Source organism: Canis lupus, chromosome 5 (genome assembly GCF_048164855.1).
Source record: "Canis lupus baileyi chromosome 5, mCanLup2.hap1, whole genome shotgun sequence".
Classification (NCBI taxonomy): Eukaryota; Metazoa; Chordata; class Mammalia; order Carnivora; family Canidae; genus Canis; species Canis lupus.
In genome coordinates, this window is record NC_132842.1 from 67554571 (window position 1) to 67571376 (window position 16806).

The 16806-nt window shown below is 46.4% G+C and overlaps 1 protein-coding gene across 3 annotated transcripts in view; it reads left to right on the forward strand.

The window, feature by feature from the left end:
- ABCC11 (ATP binding cassette subfamily C member 11) overlaps positions 1-16806 on the forward strand; it is a 70448-nt gene that overhangs the window by 51106 nt on the left and 2536 nt on the right. For all 3 annotated transcript variants that reach the window (XM_072827133.1, XM_072827134.1, XM_072827135.1), the window contains 8 exons: positions 2055-2281; positions 2801-2938; positions 4189-4375; positions 8628-8717; positions 10126-10315; positions 11790-11949; positions 15038-15116; positions 15809-15925. In XM_072827133.1, the coding sequence (XP_072683234.1) occupies positions 2055-2281; positions 2801-2938; positions 4189-4375; positions 8628-8717; positions 10126-10315; positions 11790-11949; positions 15038-15116; positions 15809-15925 (1188 nt within the window). The remainder of the gene's footprint in view (positions 1-2054; positions 2282-2800; positions 2939-4188; positions 4376-8627; positions 8718-10125; positions 10316-11789; positions 11950-15037; positions 15117-15808; positions 15926-16806) is intronic.

Below are 16806 nucleotides of genomic sequence, written 5' to 3' on the forward strand. Positions count from 1 at the left end.
TGCTTCGTATTTACAATATGTTTCTTTTTGTAGTTCTTTTATAGCTTCATTGCTTTTAAATTTGCCTTTGTACTTATAAATATTCACAGTGAAGGACAAACCTCTGAGATAATGGGCTCAACTACAAACAACAAACTGCAAAAACAGATTATTTTGACACTTATGGGGCACCAGAAGCCCTGTCTCCATGTCCCCACCATCTGTCCCTAAAGTCCTGAGTGATGGTAGGCTCTCACAAAGACGGCTGACTCGCCTGCAGCCCAGGGTGTGATCCTGGAGACCCGGGATCAAGTCCCAGGTCGGGCTCCTTGCATGGAGCCTGCTTCGTCTCTGCTGCCTCTCTCTCTCTCTCTCTCTCTCTCTCTCTCTCTCTCTCTGTGTGTGTGTGTGTGTCTCGTGAATAAATAAAATAAAAAATCTTTAAAAAAAAAGAAAAGAAAAATAGTATACACCTAAAACTAATATTGCACTGTATGTTAACTACCCGGAATTTAATTAAAAACTTAAAACAAACAAACAAACAAACAAACAAAGACGGCTGACTCACCACAGCTGAACTGCATCCTGCTCCTGTGCACCTCTCTCCCTGCACCACCATCTCCACCACCCCCCCGCCCCCGTGAGTGCTCAGAGTCCTGGGGGGGATGATTGTGACTTCTTCAAGTGACTGTGACCGTTCTTGTTCCTTTTGCTTATGCATTTCACAAAAAGATTCTGGAGAGAAGATGAAAGGTAATTTAGAGGCAGAGAGAGTGAGGAAGCTCATCCATCACGTGCCTCTCCCAACCTCACTGCCTCCCCTCCCACCTGACAGCGGGAACATGAACATGAACTGCACTTGGTCAGCAGTGCCCGGGCATTTGCAATGAGAACTGCTGTAAGGGGCACTTGGTGACTCTAATAATTACTATTTATTGATAATCAAAATGCACTTTCCTTCCCCCACTTTCATTCCTTCCTTTGTTTTTGGCTTTAATAGATACAATTAACTTCTATTTATGTCTTTTTCTTGTATTACAGCTTGAGAAATACATAGGGAAATGAAAGTGGTCCATTGGTCAGCAGCTCAGTGCCACAAACCTTTAAGAAATGACTTCTGTAAAGAGCGTGGCTGTGCTGGGGCAGGGGGAGGTCAGGGAGCCCTGGGAGGTCTGGTCACAGTTTTGCCATTAACTACTTTGGTACCTTGGGCAGATTACTGAGCAGCCTTCCCTTGTCTGGCCTTCAGTTTCCTCTTCTGTAAAATGAGCACACCGAACTAGATGCTTTCATTAGAGTCCTTGTAGTGTGAAATGTTCTTTGATTGCCAAAGGGTCTTCTGTCTGCTGCTTAAGAGACCAAGTTAGGACACCACCTTCAAGAAGGGGTGGTTATGCTTAAATTCTACCCAAGACACCAAGTAATATGAAATCGCAGTGGAGCTGCTGCTACTAATCTTGGGCAATCCTGGAAAATGGTCCCATCTGTAGAAAATAATCAGAGCTAGTTTTAATGGAATGCTAATTAGGAGACAGAAACTGTTCTGAGACTTTCAGTGTATTACCCCTTCCTTCCTTTCTTCCCTCCCTCCCTCTTTCCCTTCCTCCCTTCCCTCCTTCCCCTCCTCCCTCCCTTCCTTCCTTCCTTCCTTCCTTCCTTCCTTCCTTCCTTCCTTCCTTCCTTCCTTCTAGTTTTATTAAGATATGATTCACATATTCATAAAACTCACCCTTTTAAGTTGTACAACTCAGAGGTTTTAGCCTATTTGCAGAGGTGTGCAATCTTCACCACAACCACAATGGGGTTGTTATCAACCCCATTTTACAAATGAAGACATTGAGATTCAGAAGGGTTAAGTAACTTATGCCCAAAGTCACACAGCAGTGGGTAGAGGAACCCAGGCAGATTGACTGTGGAGCTCTTGCTTTTCACCATCGCTCTCCACCACCTCCCCAGCACACCCCTTAGGCTGCATCCTGCACATATTCAGAGCCTAAGGGCAACTGACATCTTCCTCAAGTCCCAGAGCAAGGAGGGCAGCTAGCTGTTGATCTGGGTTGCTTTTGTCTCTGCAGGTTTCTTGCAGCCCCATGAGCTTCTTTGACACAACCCCAACAGGCCGACTCCTGAACTGCTTTGCGGGGGACTTGGATGCCATGGACCAGTTGTTGCCTGTTGTTGCTGAAGAGTTTCTGCTCCTGTCTTTGATGGTGGTCGCTATCCTGTTGGCTGTCAGTGTGCTGTCTCCATACATTCTGTTGATGGGAGTCATATTATTTACTCTTTGCCTTATTTTTTTTTCGTAAGTAGGTTCTTTCTGCTTGTGAGCTGGGTCTGTGACTTGGGATACAAGGTTGGAATCTAGGTAGAACTGAGTGGTCCCTGAGGTTGATGGCCCAGGTCACTCCCTCTCATTCTTCTTCTTCTTCTTCTTCTTCTTCTTCTTCTTCTTCTTCTTCTTCTTCTTCTTCTTCTTCTTTCTTCTTTCTTCTTCTTCTTCTTCTTCTTCTTCTTCTTCTTCTTCTTCTTCTTCTTCTTCTTCTTCTTCTCCTTTCTTCTTCTTCTTCTTCTTCTTCTTCTTCTTCTTCTTCTTCTTTTTTAAAAAGATTTTACTTATTTAGTTGAGAGAGAGAGAGAGAGAGGAGAGCACAAGTGAGAGGAGGGGCAGAGGTTGAGAGAATCTCAAGTGGACTCCTTGCTGAGCAGGGACCCCGATACAGGACTCAATCCCAGGACCCTATGATCATGGCCTGAGCTGGAGGCAGACGTTTAACCAAATGAGCCACCCAAGTGCCCCAACTCCCTCTCATTCTTGATGCAGGATGTTTAAGGCACCCATCAACGTGTTCAAGAGGCTGGAGAACTACAGCCGCTCCCCTCTGTTCTCCCACATTCTCACCACTCTTCAGGGCCTGAGCTCCATCCATGTCTATGGAAAAGCTGAAGACTTCATCAGCGAGTGAGTCCTGCTGCTGGCGTCTGAGGAGGTTGGGGCTGTGGGGATGGTGGGAGGCAGGAAGGTAAGCAACGATCCATCAGGGAATAGTGTCCTCCTCCCATTGTTTTATTCCTGATCCTCCAGGACCTCATCTGTGAGATAATGCTAATAGGAATAGCAAGGGTAAGTTCTATGGAAAATGTCTGTAAACCTTAAAGACCTGTGGCATTGTGTATACGTCTTAATATAATTATTAGTAAGAAGTATGGCTGGGTCAGCGCTTCTTGCATGGTTCTTTTTCTTTCACTTCCAAATAGGTATCTAATTTTAATAAAATACAAGGAACGATAGCTTTCTAAATAACAGAATTTCCTTCACTATTCATACCTATAGATTTGCCTTCTAAATGTTTGCTGAAGCCAACAGAAACATCCTATGATTGCTGCTGAGGCTTCATTGTGTCATGTGAACTTACTCATTTGTAAACATCAATCATACATGGTCTGCACCAAACCATAAGATGCTCAGTCTGGTGGAAGACAGGAGACAGAGACACAGTTTTGTGATAATACAGGGTTGAATATGATCAACAGCATAGGAGAAAAGCAGATAAAAGGCCATAAGAGTTCAGAGGGAAAAGAAGTGTCCTGCAGCTGGGGGTGGGGCAGGGGGTGACATGGCATCTGAGCTGAGGCTCAAAGCCTGATAACACTTGAGGAGACAATGGGTGTTTGGTTAACTGGAATATTGGACGAGCCATGGCACTAGCTCTCCCAGCAGTGTTGAGCACTCAAGGATTGTGCAGATGCTGAGACTGGGGGCATCCTGGAGTGATGCAGTCACTCAGCTACCAGGTGCTCAGCACTCACTGGGAAGATGGCAGCGAACAAGACAGACAGAGCCCTCACTCTGACATGGATAGATAGTGGGAAGGGGTTGCTTCCCTTCACCCACTCATGAATCCTGGCATTTATTCATTCTCATTGGCCCCATTAGGGAACTTACCCTAATTGATGATGGACCAATCATCAAGAAATCATCATGAAAGAGCCTGTCCTGATAGGCCTTAAGTCAGTCGGAGCCTACTCCTCCATCTGAGGTCAGGTCAACTCCATGGCTGAGGAAGGGAAGAGAGGCAGGGAGGAAACCCCTGAAGAAAAACCAGGTTCCTTTGGTTGGAGTGGGGAGCTGGATTCTAGGGAAGCAACCTGTGTCCACTCCCACAGAACTCTGGGTCAGACAAGCACATGTGGTTTTCCTTTCTTTCTGAGGTTTAAGAGGCTGACTGATGCGCATAATAACTACCTGTTGATGTTCCTGTCATCCTTGCGATGGATATCACTGAGGCTGGAGATCACAACCAACCTGCTGGCCTTCGCTGTGACTTTGTTCGTGGCTTTTGGCATTTCCTCTGCCCCTTATTCTTATAAAGCCATGGCTATCAGCCTCATTCTCCAGGTGAGGGAGGTGAGGGGGCTTGGCTTGCGGGCCTGGGCAGACCCGGGGTGGTCATGGGACTTTGATGATTCCTTGGGTTTTGGACCATTTGTGATCTTATGAATTATGTGCGTGGTCTTCTGAATCTGTTGCTCTCCTCTGTTTCCCTGCCACTCTGAACTGGGCAGTCTGTACTGAAAGCTATTTAATGGATTCATGGATTCTTAAAATGTCAGGACTGCCTAGAGCCCACAGGCAGCTAAGTCCAACCCTTTTATTGTGCAGATGGGTAATTGAAACCCAGAGAGGGAAGGAGTTATCTGAATGGATAGAGCACAGAGCCAGGGTAAGGATACTGACCTCCTGGTTTCCTGGCTGGTATCTTTTCATCTTACTCTTCACGCCTGGATTCAGCTGTCAGACGTCCCTGAGATATCTAAGGAGGTATCTAGCCCTTCCCTTGGAACAGGTCTTCTCAGGCTTTAAATTGCACATGATTTGAAGCAGAGCGCTTGGCCCCAGCCTTGGAGGCTAACTTGGCCTGGGCCCCTGTGCTGCTGACAGGATGACCATGCTCCGGAACATAGCCTCGGGGACTCAGAATCAAGTCCTGGTTAGGCTAGATCTTGGAATCAAATGTTAAAAACAGGTCATCTAGTAGATTGTGATTTATCAGTCTGCAAACTTCCTGGCAAGAGTTCCTCCTGGCCCAGCTCACTGGGGTGTGGGAGGGTCCAGCTGGCTGAGGTTCATGTCTACAGGGTCATTCCTGTGCAAGGGCTAGCCATGGAGTGCAGTGAGGCCAGAGGCTATGGTTCTGCAGCACCTCAGGGAACCCTGGCTGCACAATTCCAGGGCACCCCTCCCCCAGGAGGTACTCATTAGCTGCCTTCTCTGCAGTTGGGTGGCTTTGTTTCTAACCGACTTTGGATCTCAAGTGCCCCAATGCTGAGGCATTTTTTTTTGGGTCTGCAAAGGGGCTCCGTCTTGCTCCTCGGTGAGCCCCTACAGCAGACACACGTTTGCATATACATACAATCCTGTATACGCACAGCCCTGCCTGCATGTGTAGAGCCTTCTGAGGACACACAGGCCACGCAGATGTCTGTGCGGTGCTCGCACTTGCAGTCAGCTGACCAGGGCAGTAATATGGAATTTCCCAGACACCGATGCTGAGCCAGCACTCTGCTAGGCACTTGCTGTGCTTTCTTGCATTGAATTCTTACCACATTCCATAAGCTACAGTGAAGTGGTTAAGATCGTGTGGTTTAGAATGTGGGTTCAAGCCAGGCTCTGCCCATTATTAACTGTGTGACTCTGGGGAAGTCTCTTACCCTCCTTGTGCATGGGATTCCTCATTTTGTGAGAAAAGAGATAATCAAAGTTCTAAGATTATGGATTTGTGAGGCATATGTGTAAGGATGAGGGTTAATGCAGGTTAAACACCTAGAATAGCGTTTGGCCCAGAATAAATGCTCAATAAATGTTAGCTGTTACTGTTCCTGGTTTACAGATAGGAGACCAGAGCTCTAGAATTCAGTAGCTTGCCCTGGTTCCCAGAGCTGGTGAGAGATAGGTTTGTCCTAGTGGGTCACACTCATCTTCTCTCTCTTCCTCCCTCTCTCTGACACACACACACACACACACACACGCACGCACACACACACACATGCAGGCATGTACACACACAAGCACATGCATGCATATACCAGTACAGAATTGCCCCTAAACCTTCCAAAACTCTAGGCAAAGGCACCAAAGTGGTATGATAGGGGATTGGGAGTCACTAGGGCCAGAAATCCCTCTAGGTTGCCGCGTGACATGGGCCAGGGAGCAAAGATCGGAGCAAGATTGTCATGTGCTAGCATAGGCAAGGGGGTGGGAGCTCATCTCTCCCAGGGTACACTGTGCATGAGACACATCTCAAAGGTCTCCCTAGCTTCTTCGACTACAGAAAACTCATGACAAACTCTGCTGGAGGCCTGACTGTTTCAAAAAGACCCTGGGCTTATTTTTTTTTTTCTCCATGTCTGTGTCTCAGGGTAGCAACCCTGATGCCTCCTCCCCTCTGCCCGAGCCCCCTGCTATCTACCTTCTACATTCTCACCAGAGTGATCTTCAGTTATGGTTTTCCTCATGCCCCTGCCTTGTTTAGAGCCCCCAGAGATTCCTTGTCTCCTTATGCCAGATCCAGGCTATGGTCCCTGCCTTCAGGCTCCTCACATCTGGTCCCATGACCCCAGCATGCATCTATCCTCTGGTCACACTGCTGCCTCACTGACCTTTGCATGCACTCTCAATGCAACTATGTTCAAGCTTTGGGAGGTGGGATTCACACTCAATGTTGCTTTGCAACCCTAAGAGGTATAATTAATAGAGATGCTTCTGGCTGCAAGCCAGCAAACCATAGAATCAATTCAAAATTGTCTTGGCCATCTGGGGACGTGTTATGTGATGCATCTAGAAGCCTTGGGTAGTCTCTTCTCTGTTAGTTAATTTAGTGACCTAGCATGAATCCATGACCATTTTATCTTTTGGCCCTGGCATCCACAGCCTGGCTTCATCCTCAAAGTTGTTTGCTCAAAGTCACAAAATGGTTGCTGCAGCCCCAGGCAACACATCCTCACCCAATAACCACCAAAGGTTAAAAAGAAGAGAACTTTCTCCTGTGCCCCATTTTAAGAACAAGGAGCAGTTTCCCAGAATACTCCTGACTCCTCCTCATGCTTCATTGGCCAGAATTGTATCATGGCTCACACCTAAATCCACTATTGACAAGAGGAATGGATTGACATGATTGTTTTGAACTAGCCACGCCTCCCTGGAGCACCAGGCTGCCAGACACCCAAGCGAGTCTAATGGGGGGACGTGCTAGCAAGGAAGAAAGAAGGGACCGCCTACTGACTAGGCAACCAGCCATGTCTGATACACTTACTGGAGGAAAGGCGGTCTCCCCGGCTTCTTTTTCCCCAGTTAGTGTCATTTCATGATGGCATCCACCTTCTCTGAATTCTAAAGGGCTTTTCTTTCCCTTCCCACACTCTTTGCTCTAGGAATAGCCAAATGGTGTGCAAGACCCTGGATATATCCTGCTACCTCTTACTTTCGGGCCTTGTCCCCTCTATAGGGAATGCCCTTCTCCACCCATTTTTAACCTGCTAAATCCCACCTCTCCTTAAAAATGAAACTTCTGTGCCAACTGCTACACTGGTTCTTCCCTGTGGCCCTTGTCTGGGTAACCGTTGTGTGGGCTCTAATGGTGCTCCATGTTGCCTCCCGTTGTGGAACACATCCTTCTGTGCTGGCATTCTCTATTGACCCATCTGTCTCCCACCTGTCTGGGGCCTCCTTGAGGGCAGGGTCTGGGTCTGTTGCACTTCTGGGCACAGATCCTGGCCTGGCACCTGGCAGATAGCCCTCAAGGAATGTGTTAAACAAATGTATTCTGAACTTCTGCCCAGCACCCTGTGTGTGATCTGTTTGCCAACATCTTGGGCCAGGGGGATGGAAAGTGTAAAGATTGGGGTCCCTGTCCCCACAACACTTCCAGGGTCCAGGTGATTCTATGTGTCATTTCTTCTTTTGGTCCTCAGGTTCCTCATCTTTGGTGCCTCCAATTTCTGAGAGTCCCTGATATTCCTCTGAGCCTGGGTTTCCCTGAAGGCAGGGCCTAAACAAGGACTTGGGTATAGGCAGATTATTTGGGAGATGTTCCTAAGAAATAGGACTGAGGGAGCAAGAGAATAAGGCAGAGAAGGAGGAACTCGATCATGGGCATGTGTCACTGAGATTGCTGTTCTGGGTCACCAGCATTCAACTCCATTGGCACCTCCTGAAAAGCATATAGGATGTCCCCTGGATTGTCCCCCAAAGGTGAGGGACAGGGGCCTTTATCTACTGGTTCCTTTCCCCATTAGTTGAGGGTTGCCTATGGGTCTTTAGCTCCCCCATGTTCCAGGGCTGCAATTATGCATAGCCCAAGCAGGATCCTGTGGTATGGGTGAAGGTTATGAACAGAGAGCAGAAAGACACACAGAAGGTACCTGAGGTGGTATGATGCCAGTGGAGTCTTGCCCAGAACTGCTCACCACCACTGCAGCCAACGTCAGAAGTGGGCTCAGGAGGCGCCAACAGGATCTGCTCCATTCTTGTAGGGAAATTGTCTTGGTCTGAGAAGTCACTCAAGGGAGAATGGTAACTAGTAGTTTTTAGAAACATTGAAATCCTTGGCACACCCTCATCAGCTTCTTGACCTGATGCTTCTTCATTCCAGCTTGCGTCCAACTTCCAGGCCACTGCCCGGATTGGTTCAGAGACAGAGGCATACTTCACAGCTGTGGAGAGGATATGTCAATACATGAAGGTGGGACGTGGGTCTGGTTTGTTATGGGATACTCTGGAAGGCTTCACTTCCATGCCTGGGGCTTGGCTTCTGTGGCTTCTGCAAGCTCCAGCACCCCAGGAACCCCGAGGCCTCTTCAAGAGGCAACTGGTGCTCCTAGCCTTCCTCCCCGTCTTCCCTGGACCTGTGTCTATTATTTCTTAGGAGCCCTTCCATACTCATTGGCCCATTTTTACCACATTCCTTACTGCTTTCCTAGGTGTAGAGAGGGTGTATGCCCTTTTTAGAAATGAGAGTTTTGCCCAAGTACAAAAATAATAATAATGACCATAATAATTGGTATTATTATTGCATCTATTTGTGCCAGAATAGTTAAGAACGTAGATTTTAGAGCCAGATCAACTGGGTTCGAGTCCAAGCTTTGCAACTTGAGTCAGCCGTGTAACCTGGGGACAGATCACAGTATATACTTCATTGGGTTATTACAAAGATTGGGTAATACAATATGTGAAGCACTTAGCACAGTGCCTGACTCACAGTAAAGGCTCAATATTGTTATACATAGACAATCTCATGAAATCACAAAACAGTTTTATAAGGTTGAATTATTGTCCCCATTTCCCAGAAGAAGAAACTGAGGCTTGGCTAGGCTGAGCATCTTGCCTAAGATTACACAGCTGGGGACCAGCTGAGCCCTTTGGAACCAGTTCTCCTACCCCAGTTAATAGGAACAGAATTTGTGAATCATAGAGCTTTGATTTAACAGAGGGACGCTGTGGCACAGCGACACCTGTGGTGAAGAGCTGTGACTTGCTGTCAGGCGATCATGCAGCTTCTCCATCACTCGGGCCTCAGGACGCACTCAGCTATGCCTGTTTTGGTAGTGGGCTTGGAGTCCGGCAGCCCTGGCCTGAGTGTTCATCAGCTCTGTGATCTTGAGCAAGTGCTTTAATCCATTTGAGCCTAAAAAAAAATTCCATTTGAGCCTCTGTTTTCTTGTGTATGAAATGCATCTAAAGTTCCCTCCCTTGTAGATGAGGACAGAGGGAGGGGGAATCTGCACAAGGCCTCTGACCCATAAAACATACCGTGCGTGGATCAGCTAGCTCTGCTGCCTTTATCATCACTGTTCTGGATTCTAGTTCTTTAGAGCCCCATATAATAAATTGGAAAAGGTCTCTGCGTTAATAACAAAGGGGCCAGCTATATAGTTTCTCACTCTTTGGGGATGAAATTATATGCGTATCAGGTGAGTGGGAGTGGGGTGTTCCCCTTGGGGGTTCCTCTGATTGCACAGCCAGTTGCTTGACCACAGTGTGGGACAGGCTGGAGTGGGTTACACACCCAACGGTTGGAGGCCAGGGGTCAGCAGGAGATGGGCAGAGATTAATGATAACTATTGATTTCCTTTTCTCTCTTCAAAAATGAGATGTGTGTTCCTGAGTCTCCTTTATGCATAGAAGGCACGAGCTGTCCCCCTGGGTGGCCACAGCACGGAGAAATCACATTTCAGGATTATCACATGAAATACAGGGACAACACACCCATTATCCTCAATGGCATCAACCTGACGATTCATGGTCATGAAGTGGTGGGCATTGTGGGAAGGACGGGTTCTGGTGAGTGGAACATCCTGGATGTCCCCTGTCCTCAACTCTGCCCTGTGGGTGTTGGGCCTATTTCAGGGCATGTGTTTACTCAGTGACCCCAGGGATGTTTATTGGGCCCCCACTCTGTGCCAGACGTTGGTGAACAAAACCCCAAGTCCTTGCTATCATGGGATCCCACCAGAGGAGACAGGTGTTAAGTGATCAAATCAGGAAACCCACAAGGTCATTATAGGTTGTGGTGAATGGCATGGAGGAAATAAAAGGGTGCTGTTAACGGAGTAATGGGGTTGGTGGGTCTTTGAGCTATGGTGGCCTGGGCTCTGAAGCCAACTTTTGAACTGAGACCGAAAGGCTGAGTAGGGTGCAGGGGAGGTATGCCTCGAGCACAGGGCAGTGTAGGGCTCTGCGAGGGTAAGAGCAGGGCCAGAAGTGAAATCTGGGTCCTGCTTCTCCTTCCTAGACCTCATATTGACCTCTTTCTTTGCCCTCTCCTTTCTGACCACTTTCCCTTCCTTCCTCTCCTATTACTTTTGGGAAGTCTGGTCCAAGGATAACTCCCTCCCATTTTTGCATTGTTCAGAGACACTGCTCAGACTTGATTCTTGCCCCACCTTGTGTGCCTCAGAGCTGCTTCCTCCAGGGAGCCCTCTGGGAAGACTAGAGCCTTCCTGGGTCTCCACCTCCTCAGGTCTTGCAGCCCTATTAGGGGAAGTGCTTCCATCTGTGTTCTTTAGTGTGTTCTTCCCTTTCTGCTTCTCGCCTGCAGTTGGCCTGAGAGGGCTGGAGACATAGAGAAGATCTCAGTAGATACTGGTCCAGTTGACTTGTATTTATTCAGTAGGTATTTATTGAGCACCTACTATCTGCCAGGCAAGGGGAACATAAAGGTAAACAAGACACACAGCTACCCCCTCCATTCACCTTTTTAGAGCAGAGGTTGAAAACTCAAATGCCTTTGGGGCCTGGCAAGCAACATGCACAGGTGAAATGGGTCAGGGATATGATAAGTGGGGTGGGTGGGCAGTGTGTTGGATTGGAGAGCACTGTTCTCTCAAGGAAGCAGCTGTGCTCAGCTCCAGCTGCGTGTTGTGTGGGAGGATGAGGACCAGTGTTGCCAGTTCTAGGTTTCAAGAAAAGCATGCAATTTGGATTTTTATATATAGGATCTTTGAATTTTTAAAATCCTGGCACAGAACTTAAAAAATAACAGTTAACACTATGTGTGTGGAACAGAATATATAAATGGCTGGATTTAATCCAGGCGATCTATTTGTGCCCTCTGATCTAGGCTGTAAGAAAGCTGTTTGTGGTTTGGGGTACCACTTGCAGCAGAGACTCCAGGCCTCTTCTGCTCTTGCAGGGCTCAGAATGACAAGGGATGGACTGGAGAGGGAAGCATGTCAGGTGTGAACTCCAGGTGTGGCCCCTGCTGCCTCTAGAACAGATCAGGAAACTGAAGCCCCACTTGTTTTTTGCCTGACAGGGAAGTCCTCCTTGGGGGTGGCTCTCTTCCGCCTGGTGGAGCCTACAGCAGGCAGGATTCTCATCGATGGCGTGGACATTTGTAGTATCAACCTGGAGGATCTGCGGTCCAAGTTCTCCATTGTCCCTCAAGATCCTGTCCTGCTTTCAGGAACCATCAGGTGAGTGCTGGCCCAGAGGCTCCCAGGAGGGGTGGCAGGACCAAGATGCCAGGGCTGGGCTGCCTCTGGTTAACTGGTGGCCAGTGCCCCAGTTTGGGGGCCTCTGATCTCTCCTTATCACACTGGGCCACTCACTGGGACTCACTGGAGTGTCCTTGAAGATTGAGTGAAGCTCTGATACACACAAGAGCACTTTGTAAACCATCATGCGCTAAATGAAAGCGAGGCATACTTTTTATTTTTTAGAAACCTGATGGGATTGGTCAGACTTCAGTTCACCATTAAGTATTTGCACTGTGGATACCATATTCTTTTATGTCAAGCTGTGGTTTATTCTCTTCTCTTTACCCACTGGGTAACCAAGCTGATGGGGGCATTTTAGTCTGGGAGGGAGCGCTTCTTCACAGGCAGGGGAGAAGTGAGAAATAATCAACTTTATTCAGATTCATGCTCCTACTTCACAGTGCACATGAGCATATGGGAACACCAAGGCATGGAAATTGAGGAAGCCTAATGCACTAAAAATGAAGCTCATGTTGCAAGGATATTTAAGGGACATTCTTAGAGGCAAGAGGATAAACTGACCCTTAGAGCTCTGTTTAATAATTTATGAATTTACTCATCATTTCTTCCTCCTTCCCCCTCCCTGCTTCTTTCCTCTTCCCTCACTCTTCTCCTTCCCTTCTCTTCTCCCTCCCTTCCCTTCTTTCCTATATCCCTTCTCTTCTTCCTCCCCTTCCTCCCCCCTTCCTCCCTTCTTGCCTGCTGCCTGCCTGCCTTCCTTCCTTCCCTCCCTCCCTCCCTCCTTCTCTCCTTTCATACATTGAACTCACCTTTTCTGAGCCTTTGCCAGGCCCAGACATTATACTAGGGACTAGGGTTACTGATGAATGAACACTGCCCCTGCTGCCCCAGGAGTTCAGAGTGCAGTCATGGGGGATGGGGGGGGGGTGAGTGTAGAGATGTAAGAACCAACAGATTATAATACAAGGAGGTATTTGGTAGATCAGAGATGCAAAGCACTAAAGGAGCCCAGAAGTAGAACAAATACCTCTACGTAGGTGAATCTAGAAAGGCTCCACAGAGGAAGGGACATTTGAGCAGGGTCTTGAAGGGCACGTAGGAGGTTGCCTGGGAGAAATAGAGGAGAAAAGTCTTCCAGGGAGAGTGTATAATATATGCACAAATGGAGAACTTTAAAATGAGTATGTTAGGGGAATGAGATAACATTTAGTGATAGATCTCTGTTTAGCTAGAGCTTGGTTTAGCTAGTCCTTGATATAGGAGTAGTAGAAATATGAATTCACATTTACGAGCATTTATATGTGCCAGCCCTATGCTTTAATGTTCTGTCTCATTTAACTGTCACCACAACCCTATGAAATAGGCACTGTTATTATCCCTCCTCTATAGGGGGAGACACTGAACTTAGGAAAAGTGTGATTTGTTTCAGGAGACACACAAGTAAATGGTAAAGATGAGATATAATCCCAGGTCATCCAATCTCTTAACCAGTGCTGTCCCCCTCCTTGCAGCAGGAAGGAGTGTGGATTGGGGCCTACGCATCTCTTGGGGGAGAGGGTGGCAATCTATGAAAATGCTTTGGAGGTTATCAAATGTCATGGAGAGAAGACATTCTACCTTCTGCTTCTTTAATACAATCTAACCCTCCACACAAAATGTTTGTGGATGCCTAAGTAAAGCAGAGGTTAAGGGTAGGTTTTAATCACTGTTTGCATAACAGAGGAGTGTTAATGTCGCCTATGCCAAATGCCAGTGCAAACTTTAATGGGTATAAAGTCCAGGTAGATCCCAATCTGATGTTGCCTGGATAATCAGTTAGGACTTTTTCACTGCAAGAGATAGAAAAACCAACCCCACTATAGTGAGATACCACTTCACACCTACTAGGATGGCTATAATGAAAAAAAAAAAAAAAGAAAGAAAGAAAAAAGAAAAAGGAACATAATAAGTATTGGTGAGGATGTAGAGAAATTGGAATCTTCATGCACTACTGGTGGGAATATAAAATGGTACAGCCTCTGTGAAAAACAGTTTGGCAGTTCCTCAAAAAGCTAAATGTAGAATTAGCATATGATCCAGTAATTCTTCTTCTAGGTATATACCCAAAAGAGTTGAGAGTGGGACTTGAATAGATATTTGTATATCAGTGTTTGTAGCATTATTCATAGTAGCCAAAAGGTGCAAACAACCCAAGTCTTTGTTCATCAACAGATAAATGAATACACACACATACATGCAATGTAATATTAATGAACCATAAAAAAGAATGAATATTTGATATATGCTACAACGTGGATAGACCTTGAAAACATTATGCTCAGTGAAATATATCAGACACAGAAAGACAAATGTTGTCTATTTCCACTTAAATGAGGTGCCTGGAATAGACAAATTTTTAGAGAAAGAAAGTAAAATAGAAGTTACCAGAGGCTGAGGGATGGGAGAAGACTAATGGGCAGAGATTTTGATAGGGATGATGAGTTTTGGTGGATGGTTACACAACATTGTGAATGTATTTAATGCCACTGAATTATATACTTATAAGCATTTAATGATAAATATGTGTATGCTAATACACATACACTGTCCTGCCCTCACCCCCAAACATCCCAAGTGGGTTAAGCTAAAAATGCCCTCTTTGGATTATGGTATTGGGAAGGCCAAGAATGATTCAGGGACTTTGTGTCTCCCTAACTCTTCCTTGGCTTCATTGCTGGCCTTCAATACCAGCCCCTGGGGAACTCTATGTGTCCCACTACTGAAGCAAGATGGTTGCAGCCATCTACTTATGCCTGAGTCACTTGTTCTACCTCTGGAATTGGTGGTAGAGGACCCCCTGGACCATATGGGCTTGAGGGTTGGAGAGGAGGTGGTCTCCAAATAAAACTTGCCTACAGAAGGAATGGGTACTGGGAAAGCATAGAAAATGACCCATGGTAATTCCATGGGTTTCTCTACACCCAGTAAAACAGTTCTAACATTCATAATCATCTTCTGTGAATGGGACAGATATCCCATAGTTGCATGTGGTTTATGGAGCATTTCTCTTCCTCTTCTATGGCAGATTCAACCTGGATCCCTTTGATCGTTACACAGATGAACAGATCTGGGATGTCTTGGAGAAGACATTCCTGAGCATGACAGTAAGTAGCTCTAAGACCTGATTCTTGGTCTTAGCCTGCCTCTTTAACAGCAGTGCCTGCTGGTCCGTTGGGGCTTATCTCACATGATATTTCAGATGCTGCAATTTTGGGGCATGGTTTAAATAATCTCATGGAGATGAGATGATTTTGGATTCCTAAATAAAGTCTGATGGCACTCAGACACCAACAGTGAGGCTCAGGGGACACTGCAAAAGCAAGGTAGGTGAGGTGTTTGCCCTTCTGGTTCTTACGTTCAATGGGAGATACAGACAGCAAAAAGACACATAAGATACTTTCAGATAGTGGTAAGTGCTCTAACGGTAGTAATGAGACCAGTAGATACTTCAGTTGGGGAGCAGCTTCTTTACATGAAGTGGTCAAGCATGGCCTCTTTAAAGATGGGGTATTTGAGCTGAGACCAAATATTGAGGGGGCAGTAGGACACAGATCTTTGAGAGAACATCCTAGGTTCGGGAACTAGCATGTGCAAAGACCCTGAGACCAGAGTGAGAGGGGCACAGGTAAGGAAGAGAAAAACCAGTGGCTGGAGCCTAGAGAGGCAAGGAATGTTACAAAGTGCTACAGGAGAGGTCCTGGGTGGTGGGGTAGGGGTGAGATTAGGTCTCACACCACAGTGGCCTACATGTCTGCGTGCTTTCATAGCCTACATCTCATTTTCCCTGATATTACAGATCTCAAAGTTACCCCAAAGACTGCAAGCAGAAGTTGTGGAAAGTGGCAGAAACTTCTTCTCTGTGGGGGAGAAGCAGCTGCTCTGCATTGCAAGAGCACTCCTTCGCAACTCCAAGGTGAGACCATGGAATGGCATGGGAGGTCATGGATAACACCTGGTTTGAGAAACCATGCTGGCTGTTTCTCCCTCCAACTTTATAGGATAGTAGGTGCTGTGCTATCTGTCCTTCCACAAATACCCATAGGGCTTCCTCATGTCACTGATTGCCATTCTGCACCTATCTGTGGTGTGGGAGAGGCATGTAAATGGGGACTCAGCCTGGGCTCTCTCAAACCCTGATATTCTGCAGCTAAGCTCAAATGATCCACCACTAGAACCAAATCATGATGCACTTCCCTTACAGAAAGTCGAAAGCTTAGAAGCTTATTAACAGTTACCCATTGTATATTCTTTTAAAAAGTTGGATATAGGACATTCTCGTGCTCTTTATTAAAGTTGGAAATCAGATGACAACTGTTTCAGGACAAAATTACTTTTTTTTTTTTTTCTGTTACTGTCAGGTGTAGAATTTAGTGATTCATCACTTACATACAATACCTAGTGCTCATTACAAGTGCCTCAATATCAGTCACTCATTGAACCCATCCCCCTGCTCACCACCCTTCCAGCAACCCCTTAGTTTTTTCTCTAAAGAGTTTGTTTCCTTGTTTGCCTCTCTTTCCCTCTCCCGAGGTTCATCGGTTTTGTTTCTTAAATTCCACATCTGAGCGAAATCACATGGTTTTTGACTTTCTCTGACATTTATTTTGCTTAGCATAATACACTCTAGTTCCATCCACAGCATTGCAAATGGCAATATTTCATTCTTTTTTATGGCTAGTGTTCCATTGTATATATATATAGCATATCTTATTTATCCACTCATCTGTTGATGGACATTTGGGCTCTTTCTATTAATTTGGCTATTGTTGATAATGCTGCTGTAAACATTGAGAT